At 41.7% G+C, this 22,953-nt stretch overlaps 1 protein-coding gene across 1 annotated transcript in view; it reads right to left on the minus strand.

Moving 5' to 3' along the window:
- Positions 1 to 473: 473 nt before the first annotated feature.
- LOC122770058 (phosphatidylethanolamine-binding protein 4) overlaps positions 474 to 22,953 on the minus strand; it is a 74,767-nt gene continuing 52,287 nt past the window's right edge. The window contains exons 5-7 of the mRNA XM_044027022.1: positions 13,626 to 13,671; positions 13,178 to 13,294; positions 474 to 1,225 (exon numbers count right to left, since the gene is read on the minus strand). Of these exons, the coding sequence (XP_043882957.1) occupies positions 1,131 to 1,225; positions 13,178 to 13,294; positions 13,626 to 13,671 (258 nt within the window). The 3' untranslated portion in view covers positions 474 to 1,130. The remainder of the gene's footprint in view (positions 1,226 to 13,177; positions 13,295 to 13,625; positions 13,672 to 22,953) is intronic.

A 22,953-nucleotide genomic window follows, 5' to 3' on the forward strand; every position in this document is an offset into this window, starting at 1 on the left:
TCTAAATAAAGTTCCTAAAATCGTCACCTGTAATATTGAAGACCTGAAACTTGTTATTGAGTCCATTTGCTCTTCAGTATAATGTTTACTGACGTTATAAATCCAGCGGGAATCGATGCAGTAGAGTCGCCCCCTTCTGGCTATTAAATATATTATTTCCTGGCTGGCTTCATGAGGAACATGGAAGTGGTGTGTGCTTAAATGTACACGTTTTCTCATGGAATCAATAGTTAAACTGTTAGTAATAGTATGTTTGGATTTCCCTGTTTAAAATGATTTTGTGAGTTGACAAAACAGCTTTCTTTGTAAACAATGCGATGCCACTGATGTGTCTTTTTACTTTATATTTCATTTTATCTATAAACATAAAGCATCTCTGTACGAGTAACTTGTCATAATACACCTGAAATATCCCGCTTAATTTAAGGCTGTTCTTGTGGCCGCCCCTCTGTAACAGAGCTTGACACTCCCGATTTAGACAGAGCAGTTTATTTCAAGTTCAGAAAAAGAATCAATGAAAGCAGCTCATTGTTTCCAATTGAGGAGAGAGTGGTCAATGGAAATATGATAAACAATTGCACAAACACCAAGTTCTCTTCACCCAATACACAAACCACAGCAGCCCTGGAGCCCCTCCCTCGCCCTGTCACTCTGCAGAGTATTTTGGTTCAAGTTCCACTGCAGCATCCGGCTGTGTTGCGGTCTCGGTTTCACCTCCCACTTCCTTTTTTTTGGCCCTGACGTGTTTCCGCCCCTGAATTAGAATCAACTCTTTCCACACTGAATTGTGATATCGGGCCATCTTCCTTCTCTTGTCGACCGTGTTCGGAAACTAATAAGAAATCCCCAGTGAGGTCAAAATCTAGCTCCCAGTCTGCCCCCCCGCCCGTAATCGCTCTTTGAGACCATGTGACAGAGATACAGCGCAACATCAAACCCCAGCAGCTGCTGCGACACAAAGAGGAAATCTCTTTCTAACTGATAAGATAAAAGCAAAGCGAGGCCCGACCTGTAGCAAGCTTTGAAGAACTGGTGCGGCCTAATTCAGGGAAAGAAGAGGGAAAATTATTTTTTTTATCATTATACTGGCAGATTGTTCCACCAGAGCTTTTAAAGTGTTTGGGCATCCTTCACTCGTCCATGTAGTTCTGGGTGAGAAACTGCAGAGCGGCCACGGGATTCCCCAGATTAAACCTTGCGGCGAAGAAATTAGGATCCCAGTTACCTGTGGGAACAACAGGACACAGATATTTATGAGTATTTATACACTGTTTCAGTTCAGTTTTACAGCTGTTGGCATAAAAAAGAGACAAAGACATAGACACAGAGTGACCGAACCTGACTCGATACAAGATACCAATAAGAAAACAACAAGAGCAGTAAAAACTATTAAAAAAAACAATACAAAAAGCTTGAAAACAGTGCAATAAAAATGGTGCTAATTAACAGCATCACCATTAATAATCAAATGTGTGTGTTTTTGTTTTGAATTTGAAGCCCCAGCCTCAGTGCAAAAGACATAGCCATATAAAGAGATTACACAAAAGGTTAAACCTGACCAAATAAAGATTTCAAGGTGCATGTACCTAAACATTTGTTGTCAGTCTGACACAAAATCCCTCTGCAGCTACTCACGTCCGAGCTAGACCTCAGCGTCTTAGCACGACATGTCCGCATACCTAACAATACCCGTGCGTAAATTTAGTGCCGTCTAAGTGTAGACTGCGGTGCAGTCGGAGGGCATTTCTCATGACCGCTCGGGCCCGTGTTGCAGGGATCTGAGGCCTAACTGAGCAGCACATGGCTCTGCGTTGTGAGTCACTGAGAACAGCACTGCTGAAAATAAAACATGTTGCTGTAATGATGGAGGTGGGAACACAAGGACGTATTGGCAAGAAGATATGATTCAATCGCCTGGACTGTTTTTTTTTTTTTCTTTCCTCCCCTTTTAAACAAACACCAGACGGCCATCCGGCTGGTATGACAATATCACTTCTTAGATTTTGACAACCAATGATTCCCTGCAGCTTCCCATCCCAAAAAAAAAAAAAAAAAGAGACAAAATTCACAATTACAATTCCAAGGCAACAATATCCTGCACGCTTTAAGCTCACAAACTTCAACAGATTAGCGGAAGAACAAATTAAATCTGTCTGCGTCCTCACATGTTTGGGGTGTACATGAGGCAATGCCTCGCACCGTAATCCAGGGAATCACTGACATTCTGGTATTTCCGTATGAGAAGTAATTGCATTAACAGCTGCTCGAGAATAGCGTAGGAAAGTCAATCTTTTGAATGGAGAGCCAACTATTGAAATGGTCCACATGTGTCGAGAGCGGTCTCACAGAGTCCGACTACGCCTGCATAGAAACACGGCTCCTCGACCTCTCGCCCGCAGCTGCTTTACAGGCCGACGCCGTCTCTGTTTTCACCATCAGGCAGCCACATTCTGCTCCCGCATGTCGGGAGGAAATCTGGGAGGAGAAATGCGAATTAGCAGGAGCACGCACATCAAGTGCACTCGCCCTACCATCAGCGGGAGGGATTACGTTTCATTTTAGACAAAATGACTCATTCAAGGCTGTGATAGTTCAGGTGTTTTTAGGGGGTTGTATTTTCCACATCTGCGCTCACTATGGTCCGAGTCGCACCATACGGTGGTGTGCTAGCATCTGTACGTGGTGACGGCGCTTTCCAGGCTAGTTCTTTGGTGGCTCAGTCGTGTTTTAGTGATAATGAAGAAGACGGTTACCATGGGAACTTGCTTGAGATTATACAAGGAGGTCCGCTGGTCCTCACGTGTATAACCCATCACTCAAGGAGTAAAAGCACAAAAAATATGGCTGATTGGTTGTTTTAATCTGAATGAAACGCAGCTCTATGCGGACACAGAACAGGAAAGTATGACGTTGGTCAAACTTTGCATTACCGGAATTTCACGGTATCGGAAAATTTCAACGGTTTCTGAAAAGAAGTTGGAGGTCAAACAAAGATAATTTCACTCCGTCTGTTGCATAGTGTAGAGAGTTCTCAAAAAATATTATTGTAAATATGTTTCATACTGTTCAGAATTCAAATTTAACATGCAAAATCTGTTGTTCCTGTGCAACTGCAGTGTTTTTCTAATTCAATATGTGGTTAGATGTTGAGGGGTTAAGGGGGATATATCAGATATATTAAGTCATAAAATGACCATCACATGTCATCAAAGACTAAGGAAATGTTGAATTTAAAGACAGAAATAAAATACATCATATTTATATTCTTAAAAAGGAATAAGATGAAGCTCAGGGCTTATTTGTGACTGAAACCAATATAAGAAAATAACAAAACAAGACAAATACTGATTACAATCCTTCATTATTTTAAGTCCACAAAGCTCCATAGTTTTACTCGGAAACTGAAATAAGTCTATATTTTGACCTAGTTCTCACTTTAACCCGCTTCATTCCTTCAGTTCCTTCCTTTAATTAAATAGGTTTAATGTTCATGAAAACAACAGAGCAGCTGCACTCAAATGTCAGAAACTATGGCAACTACATTCAACGCTAATGGTCGCTTTTTCACGTGTGTTACGTATATACACCTGTAATGTTTAAGCACAAAGCTATCCTCTGGTCTTCCTGACATGTTTAGCTTCTGAGAGTGACACCTCGGTGTGTCTGCGTTTGCCTCGAGGTCAGGTCACAGTCTGAGCTCAGCTGGAGAGGAGGATGAATAATCACCGGGCGATGAGCAGATGAGTACCTGAAACCTCACCAGGTCCTTTCTGTGAATGACGATTGCCCGTAGAAAGGGCTCTGATAATCAAGTGAGGGCAATGGAGTCAAGTGACCTGTCCGCATGAAAGGTCACGGCCCCCGTGGCCTCTCTGTCCTGAGCTTTAGACGGAGATAATGCGCCGCCTCTGCAGAGCCCAGAACAAGGTCTGGGCTCTGGTCACCCCACAAAATGCAGCATTTTTAGAGGAAACGGAGGGGTGAGGCGGTAAAGAGACAACAAGGCCTGTAGTTCACCAGGCAAGTGACATGTTTAACTCTTATGATGCAGTAAATATACAGACTATAATAGACTCTAAGTGCTTTCCCAAGGCTACGATTCAATTAATGATAGAAAAGTCGGATCCTACAGAGACTAAATTTGATTATTAATGGATTACTTATTTAATTGGCGACTAGTTCTCTGATTTTAAATATGAATATTTTCCGTTTTCTTTGCTCCATATAAGGAAGAAAGCATTAAAATGGAATAATGTCATAATAAGACATTCGAAAAACATCATTTTCAGGTTTGGGAAACACTGATCCACATTTTTCAACATTTTCTCACATTTTCTGGACCAAACAAGCACTCGATTAAACGAGAAAATAATAGACAGATTAGTTGGAGCCCTAGATCTCACATTGGAAAAGAAAAATCTAATATGTTTTACTTTTGGGTAATGTCTATCAAGCCCTATAGATTTTATTTCAAATCTGCTTAATTAGTCTTATTCTGCCCATTTACTATTATTATTATTATTATTATGAGGGTTTGTGAGTATTGTTTTATGGCCTGAGCGATGTTTCCTCCTTTTTAGTGTCTTCATCAATTGGATCAATTATAAATTGATTTTATGTGGCCCTTGTATGTGCAAATTTAACATGTTTGTTAGATGTATTGATGTGTATGAGTCTGCGGAGGTGTTTTTTTTGTATATGAAAAAGTGGTTTGTCTGATTGATTGTCTGATTGATTGATTGATTCTTCCTTGACTTTGAGGAAACACCTTAAAAGAAGGAACGTGAGGAAACGTTTCCTCCAAGGAAAAAATATCACAGCGAAGATCTTTTTTTTTTTTTGTTACTGTAAAATAAAGATCAAACGAAGAGTCAAAAGCAGGCGCCGCTTGTGAGGATTTTTACGCATCATAATCCCGTCTAAAGCCATGCAATCATTGGGCGCAGTCCAAAAACAAATGAGGCACATTCACAATATCTGCTACTACTGCACTGGCTGTTACCCGGCGAATGCCTCCACTTACAAGTGACCTTAAAATAGGAATGGTGTGTGTTTGTAGTGCAGAGACGCGTTTCCGCCTCTCCCATCTGCCTGCTCATGGAAAGGACAGATAGTGTGGGGACCTGAGGGCGATGTTAAAGTCTTCCTGCCTCCCCTTTTGTTTCCACCTTGCTTCTGTGTCTGGGTATGGCAAGAAGATCAGGACTGCTGTGAGGTGAAACACAAGTGCTACATTTAGTGGTGTGGGCGGTGTCCCTGTTAAACCTCTTAAAGAGTCTCCGAAAATGCTCAGAAACCAAGTGATCCTGTTCATCGCAGCGGAGTAACAGCGGCTCTGAAGCGGCGATGCCTTGGATTTATAGTACCGCTAATGCAATGCTAATTTCATGAGGGTGGTGGTGGTGGGGGGGGGGTGGGGCTTGTTGACGGCTGTCAGAGGTCAGAGGTCAGCCACAGGAAAAGTGGCTCAGAGATGGTTCAGCGTGGCAGATGCCTGCTGTGGAGGGACCTGAGTCGTGGAACAGTGTCATGCTGTTAGGCTGCTATTCTCAGCTTCGCAGCCTGCTGTCTATTTAGCAGCCGTCATTAGTTAACGAATGTTGTCGCTTTGAAGGAGACTCGACGTTCAAACCTAGAGGGACAAGCCAACGCAGGGAAGTGTGGCTTTGCACCCGTCCCTCCTTACTTGTAGTGGAGATTAAATGATTGTTGCTTGACTATTTGAAACCTGCATCACTGACGAGTTTAACCTAAGGCTGTTTTGTCCGATTTTCTTTTTCTCTAACAGATAATTGCAGTGTCTTCTAATGTGGATTTTGCATAATGCTGCTGCGATTTCACTTATTTTAGCGATGAATTGCACAGGCCTGGTTCCATCTCCACTTTCATGACTGATTTCACTGAAAAATTAGTCATCCATCCATCGTGAGGGTCATGGGGTTATTTGGTGTTATTTGCTGTTTTAGGGCACATTTGCACATCTGTTCTAAGTTTTCAAAACCGGTTTACTTGTTTAATTCCAGTTCAGTATCACCAATCCCAGCTGTACATAGGGGTACACACTGTACAGGTCGCCAGTCCATCACAGGGACACAGAGAGACAGAGAGACAGACAACCATCCACTCTCATACTCACACCTCCTGTTAATCTAGAGCAGGCATGTCCAAAGTCCAATCACGGCCCTCGTGCGATTTGGTACAGCCTGCAGCTTCAGTTTTATTATTTTATGTATTATTTGTGGACAGGCAGCTAAATGCACTCATTTTATATTATGTAATTTGACTCCAGATGTTTTTTTTAGTGCGTGGCTTAGATTTGGTTACATTTCCATTTAAAAATTCTAATTGTGATAATGAAAATTTAATTTTTATAAAAGAGTGCATTTAACTGTAAATGTTACTGTTTGAAAAAAATAATAATAAAAAAATCGGAAATCACATTATCAAATGTGGCCCTAATCCCCTAATCTGCATGTTTTCTTTGACTGTGGGAGGAAGCCGAAGAACCTGAAGAAAACTACCAAAACATGAGAAAGTGAAACTGAGTGAAAATACCAGAACTTCTACAGTAAACTTGACACGTGTCTTCTGAAAAAAAAAAAGAAAGCTGATGATTAAAAACAAACAGTACAAAAATTAAAGAGCGACAAAGTGTTCCTCCTTTAAGGCAGCCGACTCCTGGCTGAAGCTCAGGCCTGCTGTAGCAACCAAAAATCCTGGCTCTCCTGACTCCACACAGCTCTGATTAATGGTAGAGGCTGTGGGTGGGTGGTAGACATGGATCTGCCCATTACCACACTGCAACATTGCAAATGGCTTCAATTACTGTGGAGTGTGCTGAGCTGGCAGTGGGGGCTCCAGGAGGCAAGATGAGCAACGCGCACCAACCAGCAGAAAAAAACTCCACTGTGATCCATTCACTCACAGAGTGTGATCCTCACATACAGCACAGAACCTACTCTACCTTGTAATTCATCAGCAACAAGAAAAACCGAAGCGCAAGAATTTCTGATCAATTGTTTTTCATTTTCACTCCTCTCTCTGTAAAAGCGGGTCATCTTACGATCTAGGAGGTCAAGGTTGTTGACCCCTGACCCCCGTAGTCCACATGCCAGTGTGACCCCGAGCAAGAGGCTCGACCCAGAATTGCTGGTTCACACTAGGGTTCTCAAACTGTGGATGGGGATGTCCGATACAGTCATTTTAGACCATTTATGAACTATGAAGCGTTGTGTGCCGAGTCATTTCAAAGACATAATCCTCCAACTGTGTAACAAATGTTGTTCTCCGATCAAACATGACTCAGCTAAAATGCTTTTGCTGATTTTAATTCACATTTTTACAGTTTGTGCATCGTGAGTTTGACCAGTATAGGACCGATACCGATACTGACCGATACTGATTCCTATCCCTAGTTACAAGTAGGTAGTGAGCTCACTGTAGAAATGAAGCCCAGGAAAAAGCCCAGGAAAAGTGGGACAGAAGTAGCAGTTGCCACCAGGGGGCAAAAAGCCTAAAGTCTATGGTAAAATGAGCCTACTTTTTAACTTCCTTCATAGCATCAGAAAACATTTTCCTGAGGAATTAATGCTCTCTATCGCTTGGTATTCAAGTCTTCTTCAATAGATTTTGTAAATGATGTACCCATATAGAAGAAAATAGACAAAAATCTGTCGTGGCGTCGGTCAGATCTCAGGAATGGGAGGAAAAATGCTCCCATTTGTATCAGTCTTTGAAACACGGGAAGCTCACAGAGCAATCACCTCTGATTTGTACAGTGCTTAACAGATTTACAAAATCTCCACCCAAATCCACAGCTGCCCTACATTAACAGCATTGCTAATTATCAAGATCATTTTTCCATGTTTCTGTAATGGTTAATTTACACCAGTGTGTAATAACTCTTTAACCAATTGATATTGTTAAAGCTAAAAGATCATTATTATTATTGTTGTTGTCCATGAATTTTCTAATTTACTACAAAAACAGTCAAGCACATTATTATTTCCTGATTAAGATGTCAAACTATAGTTATTTACAGAAAAATTTGATTTAGTGGTCGAACGTTGTCAGAGAAGAAGAAGCCCAGAAGTTAAATTTGGGGTTTGTTATTTGCCAAAAAAATAGCAATAACATTTCTTAGTTTTAAACAAGTTTTTTGAAAGATTTCCATAATGACAGGTGGTCTAATAGATTTGTTAAGCACTGCACATACAGTCTATGAGTGCAACTTAGAAGAATATTAGAAATACTAGGGAATTTGAGTGGAGTAGACGTGGTTTGGTTTCCAAATCTACAACACAGGCAGGAATATCGGCGATACGGCGACCCCTGTGGGAGCCGCAGAAAAAAAAGATTCCCTTGTTTTTTGTCACACAGTTTTGTTTGTGATCAGTCTGTATCTGCTAACGTCCAAGTCCAGAGACAGAGGGCTGAATATGCAAACTGCGTACAGTATGTGCAAACTACTGTGTAGGCCGAAACAACACTCGATGGCCTCGCTCAAGGCCTCAGTGTGTCCCCGCGCGGCACTGTAACACTGTTTCCCTTGACAAACTGACTCGGCATCACTAAACAGTCGCAGGACATATTGAGGACTTGCCAAGTGGCTGACAAGAATCATGAGGGCCTGTGTGCCCATGCTTGCCCCTCACCCTGGCACAAACGCAGCCTGCATTCAGGGACACCCTTCCTGAGCCAGAGCAACGGAGATTCCCTCTGATCCCGCCCCTTGCGCCCGGTGCCAAGAACGCAGCCCCCCTGTAGTTCCTTGTGTAACAAAGCAGCTGTCTCCATCAGTTCACTGACCCATATTCATAACCTTAACACAGGAGGCACGGCAGACTCCCACGGATCCGCCGCAAAAACCGCCACCGGTCCACCTCTCATTGTTCACCCTCGTTATTACTTAAGTGACGGTCAGAGATGAAAAGAAAAAAGACGACAAATTTGCGCTAAAATTGAGTCAACGACCGCACTACTGGAAGTGGAAAACGATCATTAGGAGTCTCCCACCCACGGCCCAATGTGCTCCCTTCGCAAATCACATCAATTAATGTCATGGGCTATGAAAAATGCTCTCTGTGTCATACCACATGGAGGGAGGACAGACGCTAATAAGTGAACATACTTAACGGAGGAGGTGGGGAGGACATGGGATTCCCCCTGTTCCTCCTGCATGTGCAGGGACACTGTGCTCATGGCAAAAGTGGAGGACAACAATAACACAGCCGCAGGTACACAAATGATCAAACATTTCTTTATTCATACACTAGGATTTCTCTTATTTTAAAGATGTAGTGCGTAATTAATAAATGTAAACAAACTAGGAGTATATCAGCTCCACACAACTCTCAACCGGTTCTTAAGTGTAGCAGAGTTTCGACAACGTTTCCGTGCCGCACACAGGAAGTGACTTTGATTTTAGTAAGGTGAGACGCACGCAAACAGGTTGGAGCACGAGTGAAAAACGAGTGGAAACGGGTCGTGACATCACAGTTTCTAGTTTGAAGCCTCAAAATTCACAACTTGTTGAGGTTTCGCAAATGGAAGTTCACCAGGTTCCCATTGGACGATATCAGCTGTCAATCACTCTGGCGCCGACTCTATTTTCCCTATTTTCCCCTGAATGGGAAGATATTTCACAAAATCAACATCTTGTGCTTTTGAAGACCGGAAACCAGTGACCGAGACCATTAACTTGTCAGGAAGATGTTTACCGACGTCACAAATCAACTAAGTGAATATTTCCCCCATAGATTTCCATTCAAAAGGCTCTTTTTGCAACCAGTGGTGTTTTTTTATTCATCGTCTACCCTGAAATCTAAAATCCAGTCATTGAGTAGTTTGGTGGAATAAACACTCATTGTTCCCACTCACTGCTGCGCTGCTGCTGTACACACACAAATGCTCCATCATTCAGGTCTGATAGTTTTGCCTGTGTTCAGATAAAGAATGTAAATTAGGATTGTTTCTGTTCGAAGCAGAGCTACAATCACCAAAAGTTACACACTGCAGCTTTACAGCATACGCCACAAAACATCTACTCCTATCATCTGATTATTGAAAAACTGAATTTCTTAATTTCATTTCCCCCCCGAGATTGGAGAGAACAGTTTGCAGGAGGGAGGAAGTGCTGCTCAGTAGATTAAGGATGGGTGGATCCACACTGTTCTAACGGCTTCATAATGAGGGGGAAAAACTACTGAATGTGAGCTGGGAGCAGAAAAGTATATTCAAATATTCTAAACAGCAGGTTATTATTCATGCTATTAGTTCTTCACCTTAACCATTTCTGACACGGTGAAAACCCAAACATTGTGGTAACTTTCCCAAAACACAAGTTCGGATACGGAAAAATACTTTTGTTTTTTTTTCCTCCTCCAAACATCAAACAGACTTCAGCCTAATGTGTGTGGATTGTTTGCTGACATTGCTGTCAAGACTTCAAACGGCAGAGACTGGCAGCGCCGCACGTTCGCGGCCGCAGCGCTTGAAGTCTCACAAACGCCCCGATCTTGCCTCAAATCACCGGCTGTGGCCGCGAGTAGAGCAGACAGACAGACACGCCCCCCCCACCACCCCCCTCCCCGCCCCGCGAAGGTGCCGCACCGAACATCCGAGTGCAGGTGCGAGCAAACCTTCAGAGACCGGCATTCAGAGGGAGGAAGCGTCGGGAAGAAAAACCCGAAGCATAAACAAAACAGTAACTGCTCTCCGTAAGACAAACACAGTCGTCCTCCGGGAGACAAACTAAGAAAATGTTCAGGTGATAATAATAATAAAAAGTTTAAAAGACTAAAAACTAAAAACTGTTGGAGTTTCTGGTGTGGCAGAGATGAACGAGATGTGGTCGAGATGTGTCGTCACCCTGCGGGCGTTAAGACAGAGGACTGACTCACAAACCTCATTAACATTTCGAGAAAATGATTTTGCTGAAGCGAAATGGAAATGCTGCTAATTGTTTACATTCAAACCTCGTGGATTTAAAGATGGTCATAATCAATCAAACCACTAACAGCAGGAGCTTCAGTGGTATCAGTGATCTTCTTCTTCTTCTCCAGGCTCTCCCACTGCCTCCATCTTGTGTCATCTTCTGTTGCACCAACTGTCCTCATGTCCTCCTTCACAACATCCATGGACCTTTATTTGTGGTCTTCCTCTTCCCCTCCATCTTCAACATCCTTTGTCCAACATCAACCACTGTCCCTCCTCTGGAACGTGACCGAACCATCTCAACCTCGACTCTTCTTACTTTATCTCTATCTGCCACCTCCAGCTCCAGCGCCTCCTGTCTTTCATGCCGCGTTACCATCATGGTACGTAGCATGAACGCCAATAAATAAACATCCAGCAAATCTCTGCAGGCGTCGAAGAAACACTGGTTTGCGAAGGAGTGACATTTGTCTGTCGTACCGCACCATTTTACTTTGGTACTCTAAGGGAAGGGTACAGAAGAATGGAACGGCTGGGGCCCGGTTAGTTTGGTATACATACTGTACTGGACCAAACCGAACTGTTCCACTCTGAGGCGCATGTCAAAAATATGGCTCAGTGACGCACCAGAGCATTAGTTCCTCAAACCCTGTTAAGGATATGAAAACCCTGAAGAGCTGCGACCAAAATAGTGAAAATGTCCTTTCTCTGAATGACTGAATCTGTTTGTGGAACAGGAAGTTCCATATTCTGTATAAACATTAATAGTGAGCAGTGGTCTGGAGCTGCAACTAGCGATTATTTTCATAATTGATTAATCTGTTGATTATTTTCTCGATTAATCGTTAGAAAACCTTAAAAAAAATGGTTGATTGGTGTTCGTCAAACCTGGAAATGATGATATTGTCAAATGTCTTGTTTTGTCCACAAACCCAAACGATTAACTTTTAATGATTTCTTTGTTATCCAGAGCAAAGAATGAAGAAAACACTCACATTTAAGAAGCTTTAACAATCAGAAATGTTGTTTTAATCATGGAGAAAAGCTTCAAACTGATTAATCGATATCAAAAAGTTGTAGTTAACTTGGTAATCGATTAATCAATTAATTGTTTCAGCTCTCCTCTGGTCCCCACTAAAGCATATAAGGTTGTGTATGTGTGTCTACGCGCGTTACGGCTCCTTTAGGGGACACGTTGTAGAGCAGAGAACGTTGCCATGATTTGAAACCTGAATTTTAAACACTTAGCAACTGTCAGCAACACATTTTCCTGTGGGGGTGACAAAGACAGAGGAGATGATTCCATTCTACCAGATCTGGGATGAAACCAGGACTGAACAGATCCTGAACAGAAGGAAATGAAAGACTGTGGCACATCCTCACACTAAAATACTGTTTACTGTTAAAGAAGACTGGTCTGTTATAAAGTGTATTCATTTATTGTTGAAAATGTAAATGTTTATATTGTCAAATGTATTATTATTATTTTTTTATAAACCTGCACTTCAACCAAAGACAATCCTCAGTGGTTCTTTTCCCGTACATTTGTCATCTACTGTGTTTCATTATACGTTCATCTCCTCGTCTAAAGTCAGTCTATCGATCTATTTCTTTAATGTGTAAGTCTGCGTTGTTTCTATTGTTCTTTTACTCATTTTTATTTGTTGTTTTTGTTTGTTTGCATGTATGTAGAGCACTTCAGGCAACAGGGTTTGTTTTTCTATGTGCTGTTTATATAGACTTGACCTTGACCTTAACGTATGAGAGGGTGTGTGTGTGTGTGTGTGTGTGTGTGTGTGTGTGTGTTACAATGTATAGGAGGAACGTATCAGTCTGGATATGCAACAGTGCATCTGTATAGATGTATGTGTAGGTGTAAAATAATACAATTACACTTTTTTTTTAAAAAAGGGGAAAAACCACTACAAAAGGGCACTTAAATGATTACGCAATAAATGAATCAGTCTAATGTCGTAAAATGACGCGACTTCCTGGTGTATTATCAGGAGGTGGACCATAGTTGATTCCAAAAATAGCTGCAGTGGCTCATGAAGGTTCTTAAAATACCAAACCTAGAACATCAAACATCACAGCTCCACCATCCGCGGTTAATTTAAGAGGAAATGTTCAGGCCTTTTCACAGTTTCAGTACCTCTGTGTCGTCAACAGCACACAGTCAACTGTTATGACACAACACACTGCAGCGGCTAAAAATCAAAGTGACGGCGAGTTGAGTGATTACCGAGTGACGCCTCCTCCTCCTCGCTGAGCGACACCGTTGAATGTGGCGGCTGCTCGAACAACATGAACTGGTAGCGATGGAGGCCGGAATTTCGCGGCGGGGCCGGGGAAGAATAGTCTGCGTTAAACAAATAAAACCAGAGGAGACTGGTTCATTATCACAGCGGTGCAGTTAAAATGGCCTTCATTGAACAAGGCTTCTTAACATTGATGAGTAAAGAAATCAGTCGCTAAATCCTCAATGATCTGTGTGACATCATAAAAGTAAACAAACACATAACGGCCTCAGACGTTATATAGAGTGACTTATTCCCAGTGGTTTTCTCCGCAGATCAAAACGTCATCCAATAATCCAAATAAAACTAAATATAATCTAACACGTATTACACGTACACACATAGATGTGTATGCGTTCACATATGTATATATCATTTCCAGACCATAATTACCTGTGAGGGTGGTTCCTGCCAACCGGCCTTCCTTCAGGTTAATTCCCTGTGAATTCAGACAAAGAGTGAGTCAGGAAAAATAATTACATTCGGGAGATTTGTACGTATAGCCGAGGTCACTTCACCTTTCCGACGAAACAGATGTTTTAAAGTTACCATAAAAACCTAATATTCTCATAAAAATACAGCACAGATGGTCATTATATTGTTTCCGACAACATATCGTCACCGGAGAGAAGATGAACTTATCTGGAGCTGATTTTTTTATTTCACCACAGGAAAAGAAATCAGAACGTGGATCCATCATTATTATTATTATTATTATTATTATTATTAATAATAATAATAATAATAATAATCACCTATTAGGAGATTCTGTGTGGACATGTGTTAAATGACTGATTTACCAAATTATTTAACCATCACCTGTAAAGACACAACATGTACTTTATGTTAATGGTTTTTTTGTTGCTTATTTTAACAACAAAAGGGCCTGAAAATGATCCTGCAAGTGCTTTTGCCCATTTGTTCCAGAATAACTTTCAATATCTGGCAGTGATTTTGCCATTTATTGCGTGATAATATGGTGTATTAACAATTTCAAACTCAGTTTTATTGAGAAAAGACACTCTAGTTGTACGTGCACAACAAATTTGGCGCGCTACATTTGAAATTTGAACAGTATCAGACACATTTAAAACAACATTTCCTTCAGAGTGAAATTACCGTAATAACCACACGTTGCAATTCCCCAGCTTTCAGAAACCGTTGGAATTTCACGTCGTGCAGTTACGGTAATGCAAAGTGCGTGTTGTCTGCGATGCGCTCGATGTTAAAGGGTTAAGTATTTTTGCCCGATTTAAGTGCTTTAGTTCCAGGAAGCACACGTTTAGGGACCTCACTCTGCAAATAGTGCAAACAGAAATGTTTATTTGATAGACTGAGGTTGTTTTAATTCGAGACGGCTGCTGCATCCTTGAGTGGGAGGATAAACTAGTGTGTATCCTGTGTGTGTGTGTGTGTGTGTGTGTGTGTGAGAAAGGGACCAAAAAACCCACTTGAGGTGAGCATGGAAGTCCCCATCAACACAGGAATCAAATGTCAAATATCAGGTCTCAGCACCTTATTCTGTGCGCTTTCCTCCACACACAGGCTCCCCCCGCAGGACAACAGTGGTACTGGACAGCACAGCACAGCACACAAAGACAAAAGACAAGCAAGGGCAAGGTGTATTTTTCTCTCCTTTAATCTGTAACTCTGCATTTCACCAAGAAGATAAATATGAATAAATACAGATTTTGGTCGGATGGAAACATTCAGCTGTGTTTCCTCAGGGGGACAAAAATGAAACTGTCACACTTGTAAGATTTAACAGCTGTATTAAGTATTAATTCTGTACTATACCTTTAAAAGATTACATGATATTGTCCCTTTTCTACAGGAATAAACAAGTGTTATCATATTATTATATTATATGGAACTAACATGATATTACTGTAATAGTATATCAACAACAGGGTGGAATTCTGCCTTAGAAATACTCTAATGTCACAATAACATGACCTCCATATACGCCCTTTAATTCTACGCCACAATAACTGAGATGCATGTACACTTTAGTGGTGATCAATGTATTAATATCACTTTAATGAGTGATAAAACCTGTCAAAAAAAGAAAGATTGTGTCTAATACAGTATTTCTATAATAATAAGTGTATCTGCTTTTGTTTTTTCTTTTAAAAAAGGTCTGTGTTTACACAGACGGATACGATTCACAGAGAATTAGTTTCTACTGTATCTCTGTCCACTGATGAGTGAGAGGAGGAGAAAGAAGAGGGAAAAAACAACAACAAAACAAAACAAAAGCTTTATTTAGAAATAGCGAGAGTCCTGCAGCATGCATGCTGGATCCAAACCCCATCGCCATAGCAACAAGTAGTCAACATTTGAGCGTGCAACACTTTTTACCGCATCTTAATGCTCGGCTCTCTCGCCCCCCGTGCCCTTTTTTTTAATTTCATCATAACACACGGAGTCAAAACAATAAATGACTGCAATATGGAAATTCAGCCGGATGAACGATGAAAGACAGTGAATCATACGCAGAACACACACACACACACACACAGCAGACTCACATAAGGATCTTTATCTTGTATATACATGTCCATGTTGTATGTGTCTATATATATATATATATCTATCCATCATATATATATGTATATATAATTGTACTTTTACTACCTACTATTGAATACTTTGTCTGCTACTTATTTTTTTTTTACCATCTATTTCCCCACTGTGGGACTAAAATAAAGGAATATCTTATCTTATCTTATCTTATCCTATCATATCTTTTCCACAGCAGAGCTGGTGTCACAGTCGCTGTGGCAGGGCCAGGACACAGATTAGTGGTGAGGTCCACTGTGGAGTGGAGTGACAGAGTGACGGACTTGCTCACACTAATCTGCAGGACATTCTCACATAGTGGGCGGCGCCTCCACCTCCAGGGACCCCCTCCCCGTTGTCAGTGTGGAGGCGGGGCCGGGAGGGGAGGGGAGGGACGACGACACAGAAACATGTAAAGTTCTGACGAGTGAATGACTGACAGCTGTTAACCGCGTTTAAGGAGGAAGAAGTGTCCGTAAACACTCGTAATCGGACAGCATATATGTTGTGCATCGTCCGTTTTCTAATTTCCACTTCCTTGTCTTGTTTCCGCCACTCGCCATCCGTTGTATTTTTACACGCTGACACGGAGCCACAGATAAAAGGTTACGTTACATGACGTGCACATGTCAGGGAAAGCAGCGGTTTGGAATCCAAGTGCGGAGAAGCTAATGAAGTCAAAATCCAACTTGTGTTAAAGGCATTTTCTGCATTTTAGCACAAGAGAAAAATGTTTTTAAATCAAAATAGAAATGTATAGTGCTCATATTCAGTGTTATATACATATATATATATACATATACATATGTATATATATATATATTACGATATCTTCACATCATGGCCTCAGGAACCTTTGTAAAGCAATAATGTCTGGAATCTTTGTTGGGATTCATGAGATAATTGTGATTTAATCTGCCCTGATGTGGCCTTTAAGAACTGCTGCAATGATGAGGCACTGAAGCAATTACACTGTAAACAAAGTAATGTCCTGTGATTTACTGTGAACACACACACACACACACATACACGACATACGCCACTGATTTGAACACATCGTCGTGCAGTCCATGCTGTGATCTTCATTTTGTTTTTGAGTCAAATAATTGACTTTCAAACTATTTCATGCATAAACAACCGTCTGAAGAGTCTTTTATTGAGGGACGAGTCAAAGCGGCGCAAACAGAGCGTGAAATAAAAGAACATGAGAGTCATCAGTTCTTCAAAACAAAATGTCACTAAACTTTTTGTATTACTCATACTGGGAATACCTGCTCTCTTAGCCGTGACGGTGAATCACACGTAGAGCACAAACAGACACCATATGGACATCCGACTGTGACACAAACAGGGACAGTGATGACGTATTTAAATACAAATAAAGCACTTTAATATGGAGTTGGTTCCTCTTTTGCAGCTACAACAGCTTTCGCTCTACTCCGAAGACTTTCCTCAAGATGTGAATTTGTGTCCATTTGCGTCATTCTGTAGAGTTCTCTATGAGGTCAGACACTGTCCCACAATCTCTGTTCCTCAAGGTTCCCAAACCTTAGCTGACATCAAATTCAAGCACTTTCCAGGACCAATTCCCTCAAATTCAAAAAACAAACATTATTATATACTAAAATAGGAAGTAGAGGGCAATGAGTGGGGCTGGGAGAGAGGGCAGAAAACATGTGCTCTGGTAAATGACCTGTGGAAGAGAGAGTCCCGGTCAGAGACACTGACCCAAGGCATCGGTGAAATAAGCGGCTGCCTGGAAGTAGTATGTGGAATTTATTTATTTTTTTACATATTAAAGAAATCTAGATATCTTTAAGTATATTTAGATGTCTAAACAGTAGTGAGCTTAGGTTATTTGGTTTAATTTGCTCATTTAGTGCACATTTGCACATCTGTTTTAAAAGTGTTTTAAAAACCAAACCATTAAACCGGTTTACTGGTTTAATTCCAGTTCAGTATCACCACACTTAGTGCTTCACTAGGCGATGACAACATCCATCCATCCATCTTCTACTGCTTTCTACATGAGTGTCGTGGGGGGTCGATAGGGTGAAAGGCAGGGTCACACCCTGGACGGGTCACCAGTCTATCACAGGGCCACATAGAGACAAACAACCATCCACTCTCACACTCACACCTATGACCTCTGACCTGCCTGTGGAGGGCAGTAAAGGGACAGACGGCAAACAACAGATAGAATTTCTCACTTAATGTTAAAGAAACTTTTGCAGCTTTTTACAAAAGGATTCTCCTCCGACACCCACCTTCGCTCTACTCTCCCTACTCTGTTTGTTTTGTCTTTGTTTAACGTCATTGTGTTTGCAGTTAATACCGTTGTGTTTTCCTAACTTGACGCTGTTGTGTTTCAGTTCATTTTGTTGCGCTTTCTGCTTTTGTCGTTGTGTTTTGAGTTAATGTTTCTGAACGAAAGTTTGTTTTGCCGTATCCATAACTACCAAAAACAAACGTGGCGGGTCACAAGTTTGAGACGTCTGATTTAAAGCGTCCTATTAACAATGAGCAATGGGGATTGGGTACCTTGCACTGGGGTGGCAACCCTCCATTTACAAGCCAAGTTCCTTCTACGTTTTTGCCATTGCTTTTTTTTTTTGCGTTTTCAGAGTGAAACGTCACAGCTGACGGCGCCGACAGTTTGCCTCTGTGTTTGTCTTCATACTGAAGTCGCGTTTGATCCCAAATCCCTGAAATCACCAGTGTGAGATTACTGTGGTCCAGTGTCTTAACTGAACCATCTAGTCTGGGCTTTATTATGATTAAAAGATTAAAAATCTGTCATTGTGTGTGTGTGGTCTCCCACATTTTAAGATTGGAAAGTCCTCTTGTGAACATTCCTACCATTCCTTAATGCATTCACCTGTTTGAACACTGTATTAATTACTTATTCTGTTAAGGGTGTGTTGAAAGGCCCTTCAAAATGAAATGGATTATCATCATTATTATATTCTAATTTCTTCGGAGGAGCTGGTTTTAACACTTTAACAGCAGATCTAACTTGTCTAAGTCCAGCTGCAGTGTTACAACACTTGTTCCTGCCTCTTCCTGCTGTTCATCGTAGCCCAGCTTGCCCGTGCGTTGTTTCACTGGCTAATCTCACACTCTGACTCAGACAAAAAGGCAGAAAAGGATCCCAAACATCCTACACGTTATGAGCAATGAATAATTCTGAGAACTGGAAGGAAAAAAAAAACAAAAAACGTTCAGCAGAAGCAGCAGCAGCAGCAGCAGCAGCAGCAGCAGCAGCAGCAGCAGCAGCAGCAGAAGAGCTTTTCTCTTTCTCTGTGGGTCACGCAACAAAGCCTCGCACACTCCAAACCAGCAATAATCCACATCACTTTCTATCATCGTACACATGATGAATCAGCGTGATCTTATGATATTCCTAAAAAAATGGTAATTGACGGGACACTGACTCGTACCTGTGTTTGTATGTTTGTCAACTGTTGAGCATCATAACTCAAAACTTAAGGGAGGATTTTGTTTGTCAAGGTCTAATGAAGGAATGATTAGATCCAGATTTGGATCCAGATTCTGTGAGATAAGGTGAGGTAACTGTACCGACAATGTGAGAATCTGCATTCTCCAAGTGCTTTCTCTAGATCAGGGGTGTCAAACGTACGGCCTGCGGGCCAGAACCGGCCCACGAGAGGGTCCAATCCGGCCGGCAGCATAATTAGATAAAATAAAGCACAGATTTTGTAGGTAGGTTTTGAGGTTTTGAAAAATCACTCGATTTTGGTTTTCTAAGATTTTTAAAAAACATGTGTGACACTTTGAGTGAATTATTTACCCCGCATTTGTCTGTCTGTGAGCAGCATTACAACATTCAGGGTTTAAAAACAAACAAAAACAAAAAACAGCAACATTTGTTAACCTTGCAAGTACGGCTGGGAAATTTTGTTTGATATCAATTAAACAAAGGTTCAATATACAGTATATCGATATATTCATGCATTGTACAGACACAACGCATAAATAGGATTGAATGTTTTACCTCAGATTTAAATATCTGATATTTCGACAACATTTTTAACAGATCAGCCAGAAAAGGACTTAAGTAAAAGTATATGACATTTACTGTACTTAAGTATCAAAAGTAATTTTCTGATATAAAATGTAGTTAGGATTGAGCCATGGCGGCTCATCAACTGGAAGGTTGTGGGTTCAATTCCTGGCTCTCCTATAGTCTATATGTGTCCTTGAGCAAGACACTTAACCTCAAGTTGCAGTGTGTGAATGGGTGAAAACTATAGTGTAAAGCAGTTCATCAAGACTAGAAAAGCTCTATATAAATACAGACCATTATCAACTCTTCTTCTTCTTCTTCTTCTGATTTTATTTGGTAGTAACAAGGATAGTTAGAGGAAATGTAGTGGAGTTGAAGTAAAAGTTGCTAGAAATACAATAAGAAAGTATAGTACACAGTAACAAAGTATACATACTTTGTAACAAAGTATGTATACTTTGTTACATTGCAACACTGCTCTTTAGTTATTATGCAGTAATTGTTAACATCTCCAGGGCTCGGGGAAGAAGAAGAAGAGCTGTGTGTTAGTGTGTTAGTGTAATGCGTCGACATAACTTCCGCCCGGAATCCTCTGACAAGCGCCAGTGCAGTAGGTAGGAGTCTTTGAGGAGGAGGTGGGTGGGAGCAGGGGTGCGGTTTCACCAGGAATACCCACTTGCCCAACAACCCTTCTTCTCCTTCTGAGTGGGTGAGTGCTTCCCTTTGTCAGCAAGAGTTAGTCACGCACCTACTTGTGTATCCCCCCCCACCAGCCCTTCTCCTCCCAGTACACCCTGTAAACCCACACCTACGACGATCAGCACCCACGTCCTTCTAATGCAGTTCTGAGAGCATCATTCTCCCTTTCACTTGCAGTCAGGCTAACAGACGGGGAGAGAGAGCATGACAGATGGTGTTCACAGCTCTATTTCTGAGGCTGGACTTGTACCGCCACAGCGCCACCCCACTCGCTTCTCCCCCCACCCCCCCCCGCCTATTCCACTCAAGCCAAGTGCTTATGACTGCCTGCTCATCGCCGCCTCAGTAATCAGCCCATTCATTTGCAGGGTTATAGTGAATTAAAAGTCTGTGTCTCACAAGGAGCCTCAAGGTTTAGAGGGTTAAACACGGTTTTTCTTCTGGAGTGGAAGACGGAATCACACGACGGGCTCCAGTTAAGGGACTTTTGACAGGGATAAAAATGTTGAATATTCTTCATTACTAATCATGTTAGGAAGTGACTGATCTGCCTCTTTATAAATGGGTAATTGTAGCATAAACAGAAGGCAACAATTATCTGGGCGGCCTTCTAAAAATCCGACATGTGCATGGTTGCGCAGTTCCAGCCACCGAACCTGTGCTACCTCACATCTCTGCTGACATTCAGGAGAGCCTGGAGACAGTTTTGATCATTTCTTTGTCATATGGAGCATGAAAAACAAGTAAATATTCATATTTAAGATGCTGAAATGTCAGAAAACCTGTGTTAATTCATAAAAAACACCCAAACCAGTTAACTGATGATCCAAATAGTTGTCAGTCAATTTAGTACTTATTATTAATCTGTTAATATTCAATGAATTGTTGCAGCCCTACTCATTTTACATTTATTCAGTGATATTCAATAAAGCAACCCATTATTTAGTCTATGTTTCATGTGAAGAACTTTAAAATGACTATGTCAGTTGGTGTGATTGGCCCTGACCTGAGTCTGACAATCATTGCTGGATCTGTGCTGACCTTCAGGCGAGCCTGGAGACAGACATGATTAAGAAAGTTATAATTAAAGGAGGAATTTACCTGCATATATGCTTTATTTGACCAGCTAAAAGGCTGTTTGAGATAAAGAAAACACAACACTATAAAATATGGAAAAAACATTACAGCCATACTCCAAGACTTCCTGGGACCATTCAGCTTTTGGGTGCAGGACATGGGACACTTACATGTGATCAGTATAACTGCACTTTTTAATTACCGTAACTCCGAGACCATTTGTGATGTACAGAAAATTCAAAAACTATGGACTGGCGATCTGTCCAGGGTGTGACCCCGCCTTGTGCCCCCTATGTCAGCTGAGGTATAGAGCTTTGCGCACATATATTGTCATGACGGTAGCCGTCCAATCACAGACAAGATTCACCAGCGTGTCACACGTTTGTGACGTCAGCTTCTCAGTACCGTAATTCCGTAAAACGGTTGAATAACTGCCAGGTGTTGAAAGTGAAAGATATCTTGGAAAAAAAGGGGCAGAAGAACTCACTCTTCAGTTCTACAGCCATAAAATCGAAATAAATCCAGGTGGCCCTGAATATCACGATGGACATAAGAGGGTTAACGTGCAGCCTGGATGGGACTCCTGAAGATGTCAGTTGGGGTGACTGGCCCCAAGCTGAGTCTGTGTGGTCCTGTCGGGTCTCGACAGACTTGGGTTGGGCATCCAGAGTCTTCAGATCTGATCATGAAAACCACATTTTGGTGATGCAAGTAGTCACATTCTTTCTCTCAGCTGATCAGATCACTCAGGACGGATGTTTTAATACCAGACCTGAGTGGGGCTTTAATGGTATTTGAGCCTGTGTTGTGTAAAAAACTAATGGCTTTGAGTCTGGGGTGAACGCTTGGTAGAGAAACCTAATGGTGATCAGCTGAGCGGAGTGGATTCACTCAGCGGGACACATGTGAAAGCCAGTGGGGGGGGGAAGGGGGTCGAGTCATCCCTTATCTGCTTCACTGCATCAACAAATTAACCCACTTAACAATGGCCTGCTGGACTAATGGCTTTAGTAAAGAAACCCATTTGGCTTTGGTAATGAACTGAGATGGAAATATATAAACAGTCCAGTTATTAAGTGAAGTCCAGCCGTCACCGACTTCGCCCGACACACCGTGATGTACCAAACCTTCCCTCCCACAGTCCTGCTCATTAGCAAGAAACCAAAACCACATTACTCAAACCACTGACTTAAGAAGCTCATTATCGAAACCCGTCTATTCCGCCCTAATTTGCATACATTACAGACTCATCTGAACCAAGTGGCCGTGCCGGCGGTTTGGTCACCCCGTTCTCACCGAGCAGATTGGGCCTAACAGGGCAGCGCACGGGGCAAAGTGAGAGCGCATTAGCGCGCT

Source organism: Solea senegalensis, linkage group LG5, assembly GCF_019176455.1.
Source record: "Solea senegalensis isolate Sse05_10M linkage group LG5, IFAPA_SoseM_1, whole genome shotgun sequence".
Lineage (NCBI taxonomy): Eukaryota > Metazoa > Chordata > Actinopteri > Pleuronectiformes > Soleidae > Solea > Solea senegalensis.